Source organism: Corvus brachyrhynchos, unplaced genomic scaffold (genome assembly GCF_000691975.1).
Source record: "Corvus brachyrhynchos isolate BGI_N302 unplaced genomic scaffold, ASM69197v1 scaffold338, whole genome shotgun sequence".
NCBI classification, from domain to species: domain Eukaryota; kingdom Metazoa; phylum Chordata; class Aves; order Passeriformes; family Corvidae; genus Corvus; species Corvus brachyrhynchos.
Window position 1 is genome coordinate 317,953 of NW_008239334.1, and position 16,034 is coordinate 333,986.

Below are 16,034 nucleotides of genomic sequence, written 5' to 3' on the forward strand. Positions count from 1 at the left end.
GGCGGGGCCCCCCGGCCCTCCGGGATCCCTCGCAGAGGAGGCGGCGGCGGCGGGGCCAAGGTCACCCCGCAGCGACTACAATTCCCAGGAAGCAGCGAGATCCCGGGGCCGGCCCGGGGGAGCGGAGGAGGAGTGAGGAGTCCGCTCCAGACCCACCCCGAGCTGCCTTCCCCCGGCATTTTCCTCTTCTTCCCCCTCTGAGCTGGGATGTCCCATCCCAGGGGATGACAGCGAAGTCTTTGAAAAGCCGGCACAAACACACGAATCTATTTCGGGATTTTCCTCAATTAAAAAAAAAAAAAAAGCAGCATGAGGAGAAATAAATGCCTGACTGTCGGGCTTGAAGTGCTGCGTGCTCCTTGCAGGGCTGCAGCCCCTGCGTGTGCCACTGCACATCTCCAGGACCACCTTCCAGGACCTCCACAGTCATTAGTGGGTATTATCCTCACTCCCTCTTAGGAAGCAGTGGGATAATCATTCCCCATTTAACGGCTGGGAAACCTGGCACAGCACACATTAAGTGATTTGCTGACGGGCACACAAGAAAATTGCGCTAGTCAAGCGTTCTCCCAATTATGCCATCCTCGGAACGGCATAATTTCCCTGCGTGATTCCAAACACGGCTCAGACTCCCTGGGCAGGGCTTCATCTCTGCAAAGTGCGCAGCTAGAATCAGCCGGCACCCACGGCAGCACCCGTCTGTGTCCCCACCGCGGGGCTTCTCGGGGCACAAACCCACAGCTCCGGTCCCCCGGCCGCCCACCGCAAAGGTGGGCAGGATGTGCAGGTATAGACCGGGGGGACGCGAGAGCTCTGGGGAGGCGGACGGATGCTCAGCTGCTCGGGGGTGCTGCACAAAGCCCCGCTCCAGCCTTCCCCAAGTGCTGCTTCACCTCCGCGCCCTGCGCAGCGCCGCCAGAATTCCGCAGCCCAGTGGAAATTCCCCAGCGGTGCCAGCGCTGGGGCCTCCAGGGACCGGCAAAACCTCCCTGGACCCAGCCGGGAGGTGGGGCGCTGCCATGGTGAGCAGCATTCCGGCCGCCGGGAGGGATCCTGTGCACCAGGGGATCTGGGGGAGCGGCGAATCTGGGGGAGGGGGGGCACCTGCCCCGCGTGGTTTTCCAGGCTCCCCTGCCCTCATTCCGATGGGCCCTGCCTGCCCAGCCTCCTAATCTGCACTAAGTGGGACTGCCGATGAACGCTGTGATAAATTTAGAAAGAAATCTTTGTGTGGGTCAGAGGAAAAACACGGCGGCCCGGGGAATCCGAGCTGCGGCGGCGCGCTCTGGTTTCCCTCGGCTCAGTCCCAGCAGGATTTCTCACCGCAGGATTTCTCACCGCTGCGGCTCTCACTGCCGAGAGCAAGAGGCAGCCACAGGGTCTAGAGGTGGGCCAGACTCTGCTGGAGTTTATGAGCCAAGGATGTTTAAAATAATGATTTTAAAGTAATTTAGTGGCAAAGGAGCGGGAGGAGACTGCGCTGCCCCGGCTCCGACCGCGACCTGACATTTCAGCCAGAGCCTCTTAAAGAGCAAGTTTGCCTTCCCCAGGACTTGTTTATAAGCACGAACAGGGAAAGCAGTTGTGTCTAATTCCTCTCTCAGGCTCCTGCCTGCACTGCCTGCTCCTTCCCAATCGCTTTTGTTAATCTCTTAAATTGTTTTAAAACAACAACAACAAAATAATGGCATTAGCAGTGCAAAATCCCCCGTGAAATCACCAACCCAGCCCCGCTTCCCTCTCTAGAATCTGAACGTTTCAAACTGTTTTATCATTTGCTGGTAAATTATATTGTACCAGCGCGAGGAGAGGAAAAGAATTTTCTGAATGTATTTCCTTTAATAAGCTATTAAGACCTTGTACTGCTAATTAAACGATTAATTAGACGTCTTATCATTCCTAAACATGTTAGCATGTTGCCAAAGCAGCAATAAGCCTCTGGGGCAGCAGGAGATAAGGAAAGAAGGAAGATGCAAACATGAAGATTAAAAAAATATGTAGGAAAAAAAAATTAAAAGAACCAGAAATAGCAAACAAATAACTAAGAGTCAGAAGGGTTATATACTGCTTAATTTATAGGAATAAAAAAAAAGTAACTTGAGAATGAATTTCCTACATAGGAGCCCTTGGGGCGTCTGTGTCTTATGCGGGACAAAACGGGACAGGACTTTTCAGACCTTTGTTTCTCTGCAGTCAGAGCAGTGGAACCAGGAGTGGAACCCATTTTCCCCAACACCAGAAGTTGCCGTTAGAAAATTAACAGCAAAACTACTCAAAATTGTGGTGGTTTGTCGGTTTGGTTTTTTTTTCCTCCAGAAGAAAAACACAAAGAATTTTCAATAGGAAGATCTTAACCCAAGGGAATTCCTGCGTGTGACTCCACACCGACCCAAAACCAGCACCCCAGGCTCACCCATCCTTGTCTTTTTTGAAGTTAATAAAGAAAATTTCTAGCCCCACAGCACTCAGGATATTCTTTGCATGCTGTGAAGGTGTTTCTTCCTGCCCCGTGGGTCCTTCAGGAACGAGGAGTCTGGGAACACGGGGACAGCTCTGCACCACCCTATGGTCCTGCTGGCACGGCCTGGGACCTTTGGGACCTCAGCCCTGGCTCTCCCTGATCTCTGCCCATCTCGGGGTTTGCAGCACATTAAAATGTTTTTAGACCCCAATTCCTCAGCATTTGCCTTCGAAAGTCGATCTCGAGGGATGGATAATCTCATTTACGTCTGTTACTACAAATCAAAACAGCGGCAAATTAAATGGATCTGAAGGCCAAGATTAAAGGCTCCAAACACATGGGAAGTGCCTGTAATGCAAAGAGCTGAAATTTTTTTTTTTCCTGGCGTGGAAAAGCCCTACACAGATGCTGTTCTTTTACCTTGAAAGCAAAGACAGAATCATGGAAGTATTAAGGCTGGAAAAGACCTCTAAGATCAAGTCTGACCATTAACCCAGCGCTGCCAGGTCCTCCACCATGGCTGGAAGACGAGGGAAAAAAAGAAATGAGCTTGATCATCACCCTTTTCCAGCTCTGGGAAACGTCTTTTTGGCAATCTGATGGTGACAGAGGTTTAGCCTGGCTCAAAGCTGGCGCTTAGAGGGACTGAGCCCAGGGCACTGCTGCATCCCTGGCTCAGATTTCAGGGGTGTCCCGGCCCCACTGATGCGTCTCCATCTTCTTCTCCATCAGCCCCCTGAGGTGGGACACTGGATGTCACCAGAGCCTTCCTGTGCCACCAAATTCCCTGTCTCAGACCAAAAATCCTGCGTGGCCTTGCAGGGGATGGGAGAACTCCCACAGGAGTTTGGCAGGACCCGGCCCTGAGCAATCGGATGGGGAAGAAATTGATGTGAAATCCACGTTAGAAATGTCACTGTGGCTGTTCGCCTTTCCTGGAATATGGGCTCCAAGTCCCGCTGTTCAAAGCATTCTTCCGTAATTCCATCGTCCCACTGAGCCCGGGGCTGGGTGGCAGCACCGCGGGCGCTGTGCTGGGGCAGGACCCATTTTTTGGGAGCTGCTTCTGCCTGGGCACCATTCCCCGAGTTCCAGCTGCCCTCTAGAGCCCAGTCCTGAACGTTCTGGCAGAGCACAGCCAGCAGATAGCAGCATTGGAGTACAAATGTGCCTCCTCAGAGCCCTGCAGGATCCTCGGCGTGCGCGAAACCGGGGCTCTGACCTCCCTCCGCTTCACCGAACGGGAAATTAGTGACAGCAACCAGAGGCAGGAGCTGCTCTCCCCCGCCCCAGCATCGGCTGCTTGGCTGTGATGGTGCAGTGCTCACCTGGGAGGGGTGTGCTGGTTTTACTTTGAGCGGGATGGAACATCCAACCGAAGGATGTGGTTAATAAGAATTAATTAAAACTTGCTTGCTTTCGTAAGTTTGGCTTCAGCAATGCGCAGAGTAAGCCACCTTCAACTCACGGTAGAATTTTGAGGTAGTTCAGACAGGAAGGTGTTCCTTCATTTCTGGAAAAAATCTTTGATGTCAGCCTGCAGAAGGATTTGGGGGCTGCTTGGGTGGGTGGCAGAGCTCCTGCTTCTGTTCCAGGCTGGGAAATGGACCTGGCATTTAATGGCAGTGTTGCACTTACATTTATATTATTTATATTTGTATTTGTACTTGTGTTGCTGTTTGTATTTGTATTTAACGCCTTGTATTCCCCACCATCCTTCCCCAGAGGATGTTTTCATCCCAATTATTTTCCTCTAGAGCATCCCTTTCAATATGAGGCTCCCCACCAGCTGAAGATTGTGTGGGAGCAGAACCTGAGCTCATGAACCAGGGAGCAGCACTTGCATCAACCTTGAACCACATTTATGGGAAATCAGGCTGCTGTTGGAAGCTGAAATGGATTCAGACCCCCCAAAATGGCTCAAAAAGCAGCTGTGAGGCTGCAGGGGATGGTGAGAGGAGGGGGCAAGGAAGGAATGCAAGGGGGCTGATAAGGAAGGAATAATAATAAAAACCTTTTTGGCCGGGCCAGGGCTGAGCCTGGCTGTGTTTACACACAGGCAAAAAACTTCCTGAGCTGGAAGTGCAGCCTTTTCCAGCCTTTTCCGCTGGCTCAGCACCAGCCCTGCTCCGCTGCCTGCTCCCTGCATTTCCCTCAATCTGGAGGCTTTGGAGGAACCTTTTGTTTTGCCAGAGCACTTGACTGTAACTTTATTGTCCCTGCCTGGCTTTAGGACATACCCTGAGCTGTGAAAAGTGCACCTGACGTTTGATTAGATCTCCAGCCCTTGATACAGTGCTGATTAGATAAACAACTGCCCCGAGAGAAGCCGGCCCCAGCTCCCTGTCCCACCTCCCAGCTCTAATCAAGCCTCTGGAACAGCTTTCCCTGGGAAAGTGATTTCGTTTTCCTGCATCTGTTCCCCCTCCAGCCGGGCTGCCAGAGGTCAGACTGCCCCAAAACACAGCAAAACAGGAGTCAGTGGCTGGGCAGTGTCCCCTGAGCAGTTCCTGGTGTGCCTGTGCCAGGCAGTCAGCACTGGGAAGGGTCAGACATCGCAGGGAGGAGAGGGAATCAGGAAAGATCCCCATTCCCAAAGCTCCTGCCTTCAGGGCAGCTCGAGCATCACCACGGGAGAAGGCACTAAAGGGCTGCATTCCCTGCATTCCCACAGAATCCTTTAGGCTGGAAAATCCCCCCAGGATCATCGATTCCACCCTGTGCCCGATGCCCACTTTGTCCCCAGCCCAGAGCTCGGAGTGCCACGTCCCTGGACACCTCCAGGGATGGGCACTCCAAACCTCCCTGGGCAGCCCCTGCCACGGCCTGACCACTGCTTAAGAAAACTGCCTGCTGCGCTCCCCCCTGAGCCTGCCCTGGTGCAGCTTCCCTGCTGTCAGGTCAGCCCCAGCCCTGCACAACGCTCTGGAGTCTCACTTACTTTTCCAGGATTTAACTGGGTGTCTCAAACATCAAAAAACCGAATCAAACAAACGAGGTGTAATAGTCTGCTGCGTGCCACTCGTGTTTGTCAGGAGAGGGGGAATGTGCTCAGAGCAAACCAGAGCCTTTAGTCATGGGATTTCTGCTGGGAAAGAACCTCTTTGTGAGGCGTTGTCCTCCGCTCCTGCTGGCAGCAGCCAGAGCCACACATCCCGGAGGGATAAACACGCTGCTTTTCCAAGGACACAACGCAGAAGCCGGTTTTTAGCACTTCATTATTTTTCTTTTTCAACGGGGATTATTTACAATGAGATGTGGGAGAAGCAAGTCACACCAAAGCAAACAGCCTGGAATATTTTAATTGTGTTTAAGCGACTCTTGCCCCCACAAAAAACCAGCCCCAGGTGGTGACAGACGTTGCCGTCATTGCTTTGAACGCTGTACCAGAAAAAACCCCTCCCCTCAGGTGTTCAGCACTGAGGAAAGGTTGGGATGAATTCACTCGTGAGAGGGTGGATCAGCTTCAAGGGCCATATTTGGGCTTATTTTGGGTGTGGAGGTGGCTGTTGGTGTTCGTGTTGAACTACCACCCCTCCTGGTCTGGCACCAGCAGCACAGGGCTGGCATAATCAGGGCTTTGGCTCCCTAAAAATGTGCTTGGGATGGGGAACAAACCTGCCCTGGGTCCCTGGCTCCCACCGAGCTGCTGGGAGCTCGATGTGGCTGCAGCAGTGCTTCCCTCAGGAGCAGGATCAGCACAGAGAGAGGTCAGACCTGCTCCTGCTCCTGCTCCTGGGATTTGGTGCTTCCCAAAGTGAAAATCCTGCTCCTTGTTCGTGTACTTGCTGCTGCTGCAGGGAGAGGAACACCCACTGCAGAGCTGGGATTTTATTTCCCACTCATCCTTCTGGGAGCCCTTTGGCACCTCTCATTCCCAAATTCCTGCCCCAGGTGCCAGCTCCCACAGAGCCCCATAGCCCTATCCAGAGTTCTCCATCTCACTCAAGGGATAAATTGCTGGCTCTGCCTCGTCACAAACCCCCAGCCCCTGACAAGAGGAGGCCGGGGAAGGTTTTTTCCTCTAAAACAGCTACAGGACACAGTTCTGGTAGGATTCACAAAGAAACAAGGTTGAGGCCTATTGACATTCCAGCCTTCAATTCCATGTGGAAAGTTTTACAGAGCTTCAGCAAATTCTGCTGGAGTAGGAAATAGGACAGGAGCCTAAAGCACCGGAAGGGGGTTAAATGCCTGATGGCCTTAGAAGAGGGAGAAGTCCTGCACTTAAACATAAAGATGAGATTATAAACAACTCTGTTAACCCAAACTATCTGAAACCTGAGAGGCTTTTGTCACTGCAATCCCAACTTAACTACTTTAGTCAGCCTAACATATTGCTACCAGAAATTCGGGCTGCTTGGAGTCAGACTCTGCCTCTGCTTAAAAGCTGCGGAGGGCTAAGGGCACTCGCACTTGTCCTGATGTTCTTCTAACAACAAAAGCACAGAACAGCTGCAAAAAAGTGTCTTGTGTGGTCAGTGGGAGGAGGAGGAGGAGGCAGAGGCAGAGAAGTTGTTCTTTGGCAGCTCTGGCCCTCAATGTGCTTTAGGCTGATTTTGAAGTTCTTCACAGAGACAATAATAACACTACAGAAGGTCTGCAATTCCCTATCTGTCCACAGAAATCTCCTGCCCTGCCCTGTCCCTCCGCTGCCCTGGTGGCTCCCGTGGGGACTCTGGGCCCGGTCACATCTCGGTGTCAGCGGGGCTGTGCTGCCGGGCTGAGTGGCTGTTCTTGGAGGACGCCTGGCCTGTCCCGTTCTCCTGGGTGCCCCCGTTGAGGTTTGGGAGGTTTGGCTTCTCCTGCAGCTCTGCTGGCTCCTGGGAGGGCGACATCAGCATCGTGTTCCCCTGGCTGCCGTTCTCCGTGTAATAGGGGTCTTCAGCCTGGGCAGGGACACAAGGGACACAGTCAGGGGAGGGAAAGGGCGGCTGGTTTGGGGGCAGGGGCTGCCCACAGTCCCCAGGCAGGAGGGTCAAACAGCCACAGCTCAGAAGAAGGGGAGCAGAGGGCCTGAACCCATGTGGAGGAAGAAAACCACCCAGGTGCTGCAGCTTTTCCTCCTGCACCTGAAAGAGAAGCTGTTGGGGCTTGGTGTTTTCTCCTAACCAGGTTTTGGAGCTGACCTGGCGCTGCGACAGAACCTCTGCTGGCCGCTTTGGCCAAGCAAGAAGCACCATTGAATAGAAATGATGGAAATTGTCTCTTTTTCTTCCCTTCCCCTTCCTCTGAGGTGCAGAGCTTGCTGCCAGGTGCAGCAGGGGTGCCGGGCTTCACCTCTGCAGGGCTGGGTGATGCTACTGCCGTGAAGAGCAGCTGCCTCTAGAGGGTCCAGGGCCACCCAGAGCTGCCTCCATCCTCTCACAAGAACTCCCCAGATGTTATGCAGCCTTGGAATGGGCACTGGTGATCCAGGGTGGCAATTCCCAGCTGGAATTTCCTCAGCACTCTCCTGGCTGGTGTTCACTCAGCCCCTTTTCCATGGGAGGGCTGGACATGTCTCGCCTGGAATCAGGACTGGCACTGCCAGGGGTTTCCATCAGGGACAGGAGGCAGTGTCCCTGCCTCTGACACAGGCATTTCCCAGCTGTGTGTTCTGGGAGCTCCTTTCTGATCAGGAAATACCCTGATGGCCTCCCAGGACACAAAAGTCACTGGTGGGGAGGAGCCCTCAGGGTCAGCCTGCCCGGAGAGAGAATGGGGGAGAATGGAAATAGGAAATTTCTGCCTCTTTCTTTCTGGATATGTTTTATTACCATGGCTGATGGGGAGGAACAGCCTTTATTACAGCACAGGTACAGACACGGGACTCAAACAAGGAGCAGAAATTAAAGGGCATCACTTTTAATGACAGATTCTTAGGGTTTCAGTGGCTCTGCAGGGTGACTCTTGCTGGATGAGTTCTTGCTGCTGAGCAGAAATAAGTGTTAGACCTGAAGTAAGTGCGAGAAAGGGGCGGTGCTGCTGCAGGAGCTGGTTTTGGAAGGCAGGAGAGGTTTCCCCTCGCCCTGTGCAGTGCCCCTGCCCCTTGCCTCACCCAGGCTGTCCCAGACTCGGCCCCAACGCGGGGCTGGGCTGTCCCATGAGCTGGGGACACACACGGGGGTGGCTGCAGAGCCCCTTGTGTCCCCCCAGACCCCTCTGTGCTCCAGGCTCCTCTCTACCTGCAGCTCTGCCACCTGTAAGCACTGACCAGCCTCTCTCCCGCGGGGCTCCAGCTGCGCCGCCTCATCAGGAAATATCCGGCCAGGCCCAGGAACGCCAGCAGCAGCCCAGATGTGACCAGGGCAATCAGGGTCTTCTGAGAAGAGTCCCGGCGGCCCCTCGCGCTCTCCTTTTTAAGGGATTCTATTCCAAACTGGGGGGAAAAAAAAAAACAAACACCAAAGAGAGCCGGGAGTGGGACAAACAGGAAACATTTGCATCTGCTGCACAGGCTTCAAACAATGCTGCTCCTCACCTCCTTGGGAAAGCGCACGAAAACAAAGCTGGGCTTTGCTGCCCCAGCCCTGCCCCAGCCCTGGCAGCCCTCACGTCCTCACAGCCTCATTCCCAGCCTGGAGTCTCCTGTGGCACAGGGAACTTTTGTCCTCTGGAGCACACCCCGGGGTTTAGAGTGCCCGTGTGCACGGCTGAGCTCTCTCTGTGTGCTGCAGCTCTGAATTTACACCCTGAGAGACACCCGGGCTCAGCCCCACGAGCCAGCAGCAGCCTCAGCGGAGTGCTGGGAGGAGGAATTCATTTATGTCAGCCTGGTCCTTGGAAGGAGCCGAGTGCCAGTTGCATCCTGAGAGTTGTTGTTGAGGTCTAAACCTTTGCTAAGAAAATGCTGCAGCGTTTCACAGAACCAGTTCAAGCATTTCTGCCCCCATGGGTTGTGTTGGTTCTCTTGTGCTGCATCACAGCCTCACAGGTGGTTGGCTCCTACCACAGAACCCCAGGCTGGTTTGGGTTGGAAAGGACCTTAAAGCTCATCCAGTGCCACCCCTACCATGGGCAGGGACACCTCCCACTGTCCCAGGCTGCTCCAAGCCCCAATGTCCAGCCTGGCCTTGGGCACTGCCAGGGATCTCTACGCTCCTCAGGCACCTCCAAACTGGAGGCAGGCCCAAGTGTCAGCATCTCCCCCAGCCTCAACTGATGTAAAACTCTCATCTCTCCAGCCACTTGGGCCAGGCACGTTTTGCAGCTGAATTTGCTTAAGGGATTTACCTTTTCCCAGTGAGACTTCTGGAGCATGTTCAGCAGTTTGTCAGGATCTGCAAGGTTGGAAACGGGAGAGCACATGACACACATGACACACATTAGGTACGTACATTCCATGCATCAATCACACACTCTGCAGCTCATGGCACACCAAAGAGCCCGGATGTGCACAGAGGAGCCAAGGTTGCTCCTGGGGGCAGTTCCATGGCTCCAGGGATGCAGCAGGACCCCAGAAGAAAGAGCAGAATTGCAGAGAGCTTTCTCCTCCCAGGATCTGTCTCACAGCCCTTCCCACAAGGAATCCCTGTCCCATTGCCCACAACAGGGTCATTATCCATGGATCACAGCTAAGGAATCGCTTCCACTGACCTTTCTCTCCTCTGAGGATGAGGAGCAAACAGTCCCTGTCCAGGCTGGATGGAATGAGTTTGATCTCGCAGGAGGAGTCCACGGTGTAGGTTCCATTTTCACATAGTGCTTGCCATAAATCCGATCCCTTCCTCTCTAAAAAGTGTTCCTGCAAAATTTTTAGAAAGGACAGACATTAAACAACCAAACCGAGCAATTCTCTGCCTCAGCCATGCTGGTGGAGGTGCTGTGCTGTCCCATGTGAGTTTTGGTGTCTCCTCTGTGCCCTGCAAAGCTGAGCTGGGTGTCAGACCCTCCCCTCCCGCTCCAGCACTGCCCAGAGCCCCAACACCTTGGAGGTGGAGGTGCTCGTTTCTCGTGTCTCAACTTAACGAGAATAAATTAAATGGAGATATTATTAGCAACTCTTGAAAATGGCATTTAAACGAAGTTAAATTTAGGATCTGAATCTCATGGGAAGTCTCCCCAGTTTTTGGGCTGGAACAACTGAAGAGCCCTATTGTTTCAGAGTCGCAGGCAGGGGCTGGGAAAGGAGGCAAACAACAAAGAAGCATTGAGCCTTCCTGTTTAGGAAATGTCTTCAATGTTTTTGCTAGGTTGCTGATCAAAGGCTAGGTAAAAAACCACAAATTTCTCACATTTTAGAGCTGAACTGACTCTGGGGTGGAAGAGGAAGAAGAGTGAGGAGCTGCAGGCTTTGCAGGCCTCAGACAGGAAAGGCTTTCTCCTCGGGGCTATTTTCAGCCACAGCCAGGCTTGCAGACAGAGCCCAGTGCTGCTAAAACCCTTATCAGGCTCCCCGACACCCTCCCAGCTGGGACAGTGGCTGTGCCCACCCCGAGAGACAGAGGCAGCTTCCCTGAGCCCTGTGCTGCCCCTGCCCAGGGCTGAATCCCACCACTGGGGCTGCACAAGGGGAGAACCCCACGGTCCTGTTCCCTCCTCCCTCTGCCCCGGAGCTGCCCCAGGACCGTGCTCGGGTCCCTCCGTCCCCCGAAAATGCGCTCGAAAATGCAGAAACTCATCCACGGGAGAACAACAAACAAATCATTTTCAGCTGTTTCTATAGAGCTTGGCTCGGGGGGAGGAAGGCCAAGATGGAACAAGAGACCCAAGTGTGTATTTTCCTTTCTGTGCTGTGGAAAGAACTCATCGGAGTGTCAGAGTTTCCCTTTGCAATTAGCGGCGCCGGGTGCCAGCTGATTGCTCATTTGCCTCGGGAAAGGCCAGCAGGAGAGAGGGACACACGGTCCCTCCTGGCTGCTCCGCTCTAGGACTGCTCTTATCTGGTTCCCAGCTCCAGCCCGAGCCGCCTGCTCCCATCCCGGGGTTACTGAGGGCAGGGCTCTGCTGCGGGGTGGGAGCTCCCAGAAAAAACACGGTGGGAATTGGGGGTGTTTGGGTTGTTTCACGTGGAGCGAGGGTTCGGGGTATGTGAGCTATGACTCTGTAGGATGCTCTGGGTGTGCTGTATGCGTGGGATGCACAAACCCTGTGCCCAGAAGGGATCGGAGCCCACTAGATGGCATCTGAGATCGGAATCACGGGCTCCCGCAGGAGTTTCCCTGTGGATTCCTGCTCGAGCGCAGTCGCTGTAAACAGGAACGAGCCTAAATGCCATTTAACCACTCATCTGCAGAGGAAAGCCAAGTGAGACTCACTCACCCTAAGCGGCAGCAGTGTGGCTCAGTGCCAAAACCAAAGTGATATATTTTATATGTATTTCACACCCAGGGCGTTGCTGTCTCGCAAGACCCAGCACCATCCACCCTCCGTGCCTCCAGTGGGAAAGGTTTCTTCCTCGCACCCACAGCAGACCCCCCTCTGCTGTTACAAATGCCTCATTTTTGGTGCACAAGGCCAAGGACGGTCACAGAGAGCCTGGGATTCCCTCAGGAGTTGATGGGGACACTGAGCAGCTCCTTGCAGTGCCCTGTTTTCTTTCCTAAGGCACTTGGCAAGACAAAAAAAGGCACTTTTGTTCCCAACAGGGAAGAGGAAGAAGAAGAACAAAGGCAGCTTCCTGTCAGACACGATGGGAGATGCTTTAGAAGCTGGGCTGACCCCAGAGCTCAATCACTAAAAAAAGGGAGGATTTATGCAACGGGGAGGTTGTATTTCCCCTGGAACTGCTGTGATCCCTTTGGGATGCACCCCTTTGGGACCCTCCTGGGACCGTCCCCTCCTGCCCCAGCCTGGCACAGCTCGGCTGCTCTGCCCAGGGGTAACCGATGGGCGCTGCCCACCCCGAACAGCCCCCCCAGGAGTGCGGGGTGCCCCCACCGCTGCAGGACCCTCGCAGCCCCGTCCCCCTGCACGTTCCCCGCCTGGAGACGCGCGGGCCACTCACGCAGGTGCTGGACTGGTTGAGCTGCAGGCAGATGGCTCCAGTGTCACCCTCGTCCCTGGCACTGTGGCAGGTGATGGCAGGGGAGGGAGGCTGGAAAGGAGAATAGGGGTGCTATCAGTGCCCTGCTGGGGGCTGGGGGACAATCCAACCTCCCCGTGGTACCCCAGCCCACAGCAATGCTCCGAGGTGGCTGCAGAGTTCGTCCCGGCCGCCACGGAGCCCGAGGTTTCTGCCTGGTCCCTGGGCTGTGTCAGGGGGCTCTGGGTTGTGGGGACCCCCGAGCTCCCATGTGCCTCCAGGGAGGTGCCCGGCGGGGATGTGGGGGCTGGGTTGGGCTGGGGGCTCATGCTCAGCTGCCCACTGACCCCTGATGATGTGAGGCTGGTGGCCACGGACCCGACTGTGGCTTGAGCTTGGTAGAAATGCAAAGAGAAGTACACAGGAGAAAGCTTAAACCCTCTGAGCTCGGTGGCATCGCAGTGACTGAGGTACAGCACTGATTTGCCACAGCCAGCAGCAGCACAGGGCCTGTGCACTTAATAAATCTAATTATTAACACAAACGCTACTGGGAATCACGGGGGGAACAAGGGAAGGGGTTACCAGATGTAGGTTTGGCACTGCTGGCATCTCTGGTGGCTGTGGTGGCATTGGTGGCTCCGCTGGCTGTCCCACCGCTGGTGTCCCTCGCCCTCACGCCCGTGGCTGCCGGGGTGGGGGTGGCTGCCGGTGTGGAGGTGGCTGTCGGGCTCCCAGCAGCGCAGCCTGAGGGAAGAGGAAACTCTTAGGGGCTGCGGAACCCACAGCCCAGCCCTGAGCCTCTGTGGGAAAGCAGGAAAGGTTTAGCTGCTCTTACAAATTGGCTTTTTCTTGCCCTGAACTGGCAGGAGAGAGGCTCAGGGATGAAACTTTTCATCTGGGTGAGCACCAGACTCTGGTGCAGCCCTTGCAGGGGCTCCAGGGCTCTCAGGAGGAGAAGGACAGGCTCGTTCCTACCCTAACCCACCCCATCCTCAGCTCACTGGTGGATGCACAAAGCTGCACAAAGCTGGATTTCATAGTAGTTTGGGTTTATAATCCTGGGAGGAAAGAATCAAGCCTTGGAAGAGATCACTTGTGTGCCTCAGGATAGATAAGTTGGATTTACAGTTGCAGGCACAATCTCAAAGTAAATAGAAACATTCCCACTGGCTTGGGATCAGCCCTGACTCATGAGCGAAAACATCTTTGGAGGTAAAGCAGAATGTTTGGAGAGTGGTTTGCTGTTCTAACCTAAAGTTTATATATTGCTTCCTGCTGTGTTACAGAGATGACACTTGCAGCTTGTCCTTCTGAAATGAGCTATGTGAGTCAGTGAAAATGCATTTCTCCCCATTCCTTAACCTCCTCTCTCCCTAAGATCTATTCCCACTTTTAACAAACAGCGTCAGCCTCTACCCCAGGGCTCTTGGTGTTTAAGATTCTTATCCAGGCACTAAAGAGAAAATCATACAGAATGTGTTGTTTCATTTGTAGTTCTGCCCAGGGGAGCCCCAGCTCCAAGAAAAGTTACTTCATCCTCCAAAACCACCCTGAGAGATGGAGCAGCTCTGGCAGGTCCTGAGCAGCCGCCGGCGCTGGCTCCGGGCGGGACCTGCTGCCAGGGAAACGGCACCGGGCACTGTGAGACTGGGCACTGGGATGGGCCTGGCAGGAGCTGTTCTGCGTCATGGGTCAGGTCCACAGAGCCTGAAGGGTTTGTGAAGAGCAAAGCGTGAGGTAACTGGGGTTTGTTTTGGCCGTGGGTGGCAGGGGCAGAGCTGCTCCGATGGTCCTGCCGTGGGAGGCTGGGCCAGAGGGGAAATGTGGGCTCCAGACTGGACCTGTGGGGCTGCCCACACTGGTGCTGCCCATCCCATCCCATCCCATCCCATCCCATCCCACCCCATCCCATCCCATCCATCAGATCCCATTCATCCCATCCCATCCCACCCCATCCCACCCCATCCCATCCCATCCCACCCCATCCTGGGCTGCAGCTGCTCTGGGGGGGCCCTGCTGAGGGCTCGGTGCAGGTGTCTGGAGCTGGAATTCAGGTTCTGGCACAGCTTTTATTTCAGGGAGAGAAGTTCCTTCTTCTCCAAGACAATTCAGTTCCAACTGATTAAATCACCACGTTTTCCTGACGACTTTTAACAAATCAAAAGCAGGAGGCAGGACTGCGTGCCCAGAATAACGAGCAGCACAGAGCTAAAGCCAGGCTTTACGCACAGCTCCGTGTTTTCATGGCCATGAGCAGGAAGCTTCACATCGGCAGAACAATGCAGCGCCTGGGCTTGACCTCCCCGAGTGCCACAGCCACCCAAGCACCTCTGAACTCTTCCAGATGTTTGTAAAGCACCAGGGGTATTTCTAATCAAAGCCTTTTCAGCACTGAATATTGAAACGGAAGCCTGGCTGTTGCTTGGTGTAATTTGGGAGAGGAGCTGTCACTCTGGATTTCTTTTTCTTGCCTTTCCTGGAGCATGTGCAGAGGCTCTTCCACAGAACATGGATGAGTTTTTGAAATCTTTGGGCTCATGAGATAAATAATGATCCAGATGTGGGCTGGATAATCCACGTGGTGCTCAGCTAAAGAGGGTTATTTATTGCACCATCCATTTTTAATGGCTTTATTAAACTTCGTCAATTTGTTAGGATTGAGGGTTTAGAGTTTAAGCCAAGCTATTTATTAACCTGGGAGAAACCTTCACCTGGCGGTGCAAGCACGTGCAGGAGCAAAACCATGCAGAGATGGGAAAGAAAATTGCACTTCACAGCACCCGTTGTGTTCACCCACCTGGGTTTAAAAAGTAAATTATTTTTTAAAGATCTTTTAATAACAGAGCTTAGGAAGGATCTTAGATGGAATAAAGAAAAGGCAATGATATAAATGTTAAACTTGCTCCAAGGCCCATCCCTGAGCACTAAGCCAGGGCCACAAAACAGCTCTGCAGTGGAAAAGGTTCAGGAAAGAGGAGGAAAGTTTCCACCACTGGAGCCCAATCCTGTACCCACAGCAAAGAAACCGGGGGAGGTGAATCCCACTGGGAATCTCCAGGCAGGACGTGCAGCTCCTGTACTGATCCTGCCTCAGATCTCTTGTCAACCTCTGGCAAACCTTGTGCTCAACCTTCTGCTCTTGTGCTCAACCTTCGGCTCCTTGGGCAGCTGACACACAAACCCTGGGCCAGGGGAGCTCCTCCAGCTCTGTCTTTAACAGAGTTTATTCCCAAGCTCCCTGAGCGCTCCAGGAGCTCCAGGGGCTACGGCAAAGGGATGCCCCGGGCTGGCACAGGGGCACTGCTGGTCCCGAGGCTGCAGAGGAGGGTGGGGAGCCACGGGATGCAGGACAGGAGGGTGCAGGACCCTGGGATGTAGGAGAGGAGTTCTGGAAGCACGGGAGGCAGGAGAGGAGTTGTGGAAGCGTGGGATGCCGAGTCCTGGAGCCGGAGCCAGCCCCGGCTCCCCGCAGCAGCCCCTCCAAGGGCTCCAGCCGGCATTACTCATGCCTTTCCATCTCCACAGCTCTCAGCCATGTGGCAGGAATTCAAGCGGGTGGAGCCCTCTTCCCTCTGGAAATATCTGATAAAAATCCCTTCCCTCCGCCTTTTCCCTCTCCCAGACA

At 54.2% G+C, this 16,034-nt stretch overlaps 1 protein-coding gene across 1 annotated transcript in view; it reads right to left on the bottom strand.

The window, feature by feature from the left end:
- Positions 1-5,661: 5,661 nt before the first annotated feature.
- CD34 (CD34 molecule) overlaps positions 5,662-16,034 on the bottom strand; it is a 13,123-nt gene continuing 2,750 nt past the window's right edge. Inside the window, 7 exon segments of the mRNA XM_017741117.1 lie at positions 5,662-7,350; positions 8,658-8,822; positions 9,677-9,723; positions 10,040-10,187; positions 12,390-12,557; positions 12,560-12,801; positions 12,992-13,153. Coding sequence (XP_017596606.1) covers positions 7,150-7,350; positions 8,658-8,822; positions 9,677-9,723; positions 10,040-10,187; positions 12,390-12,557; positions 12,560-12,801; positions 12,992-13,153 — 1,133 coding nt within the window. The 3' untranslated portion in view covers positions 5,662-7,149.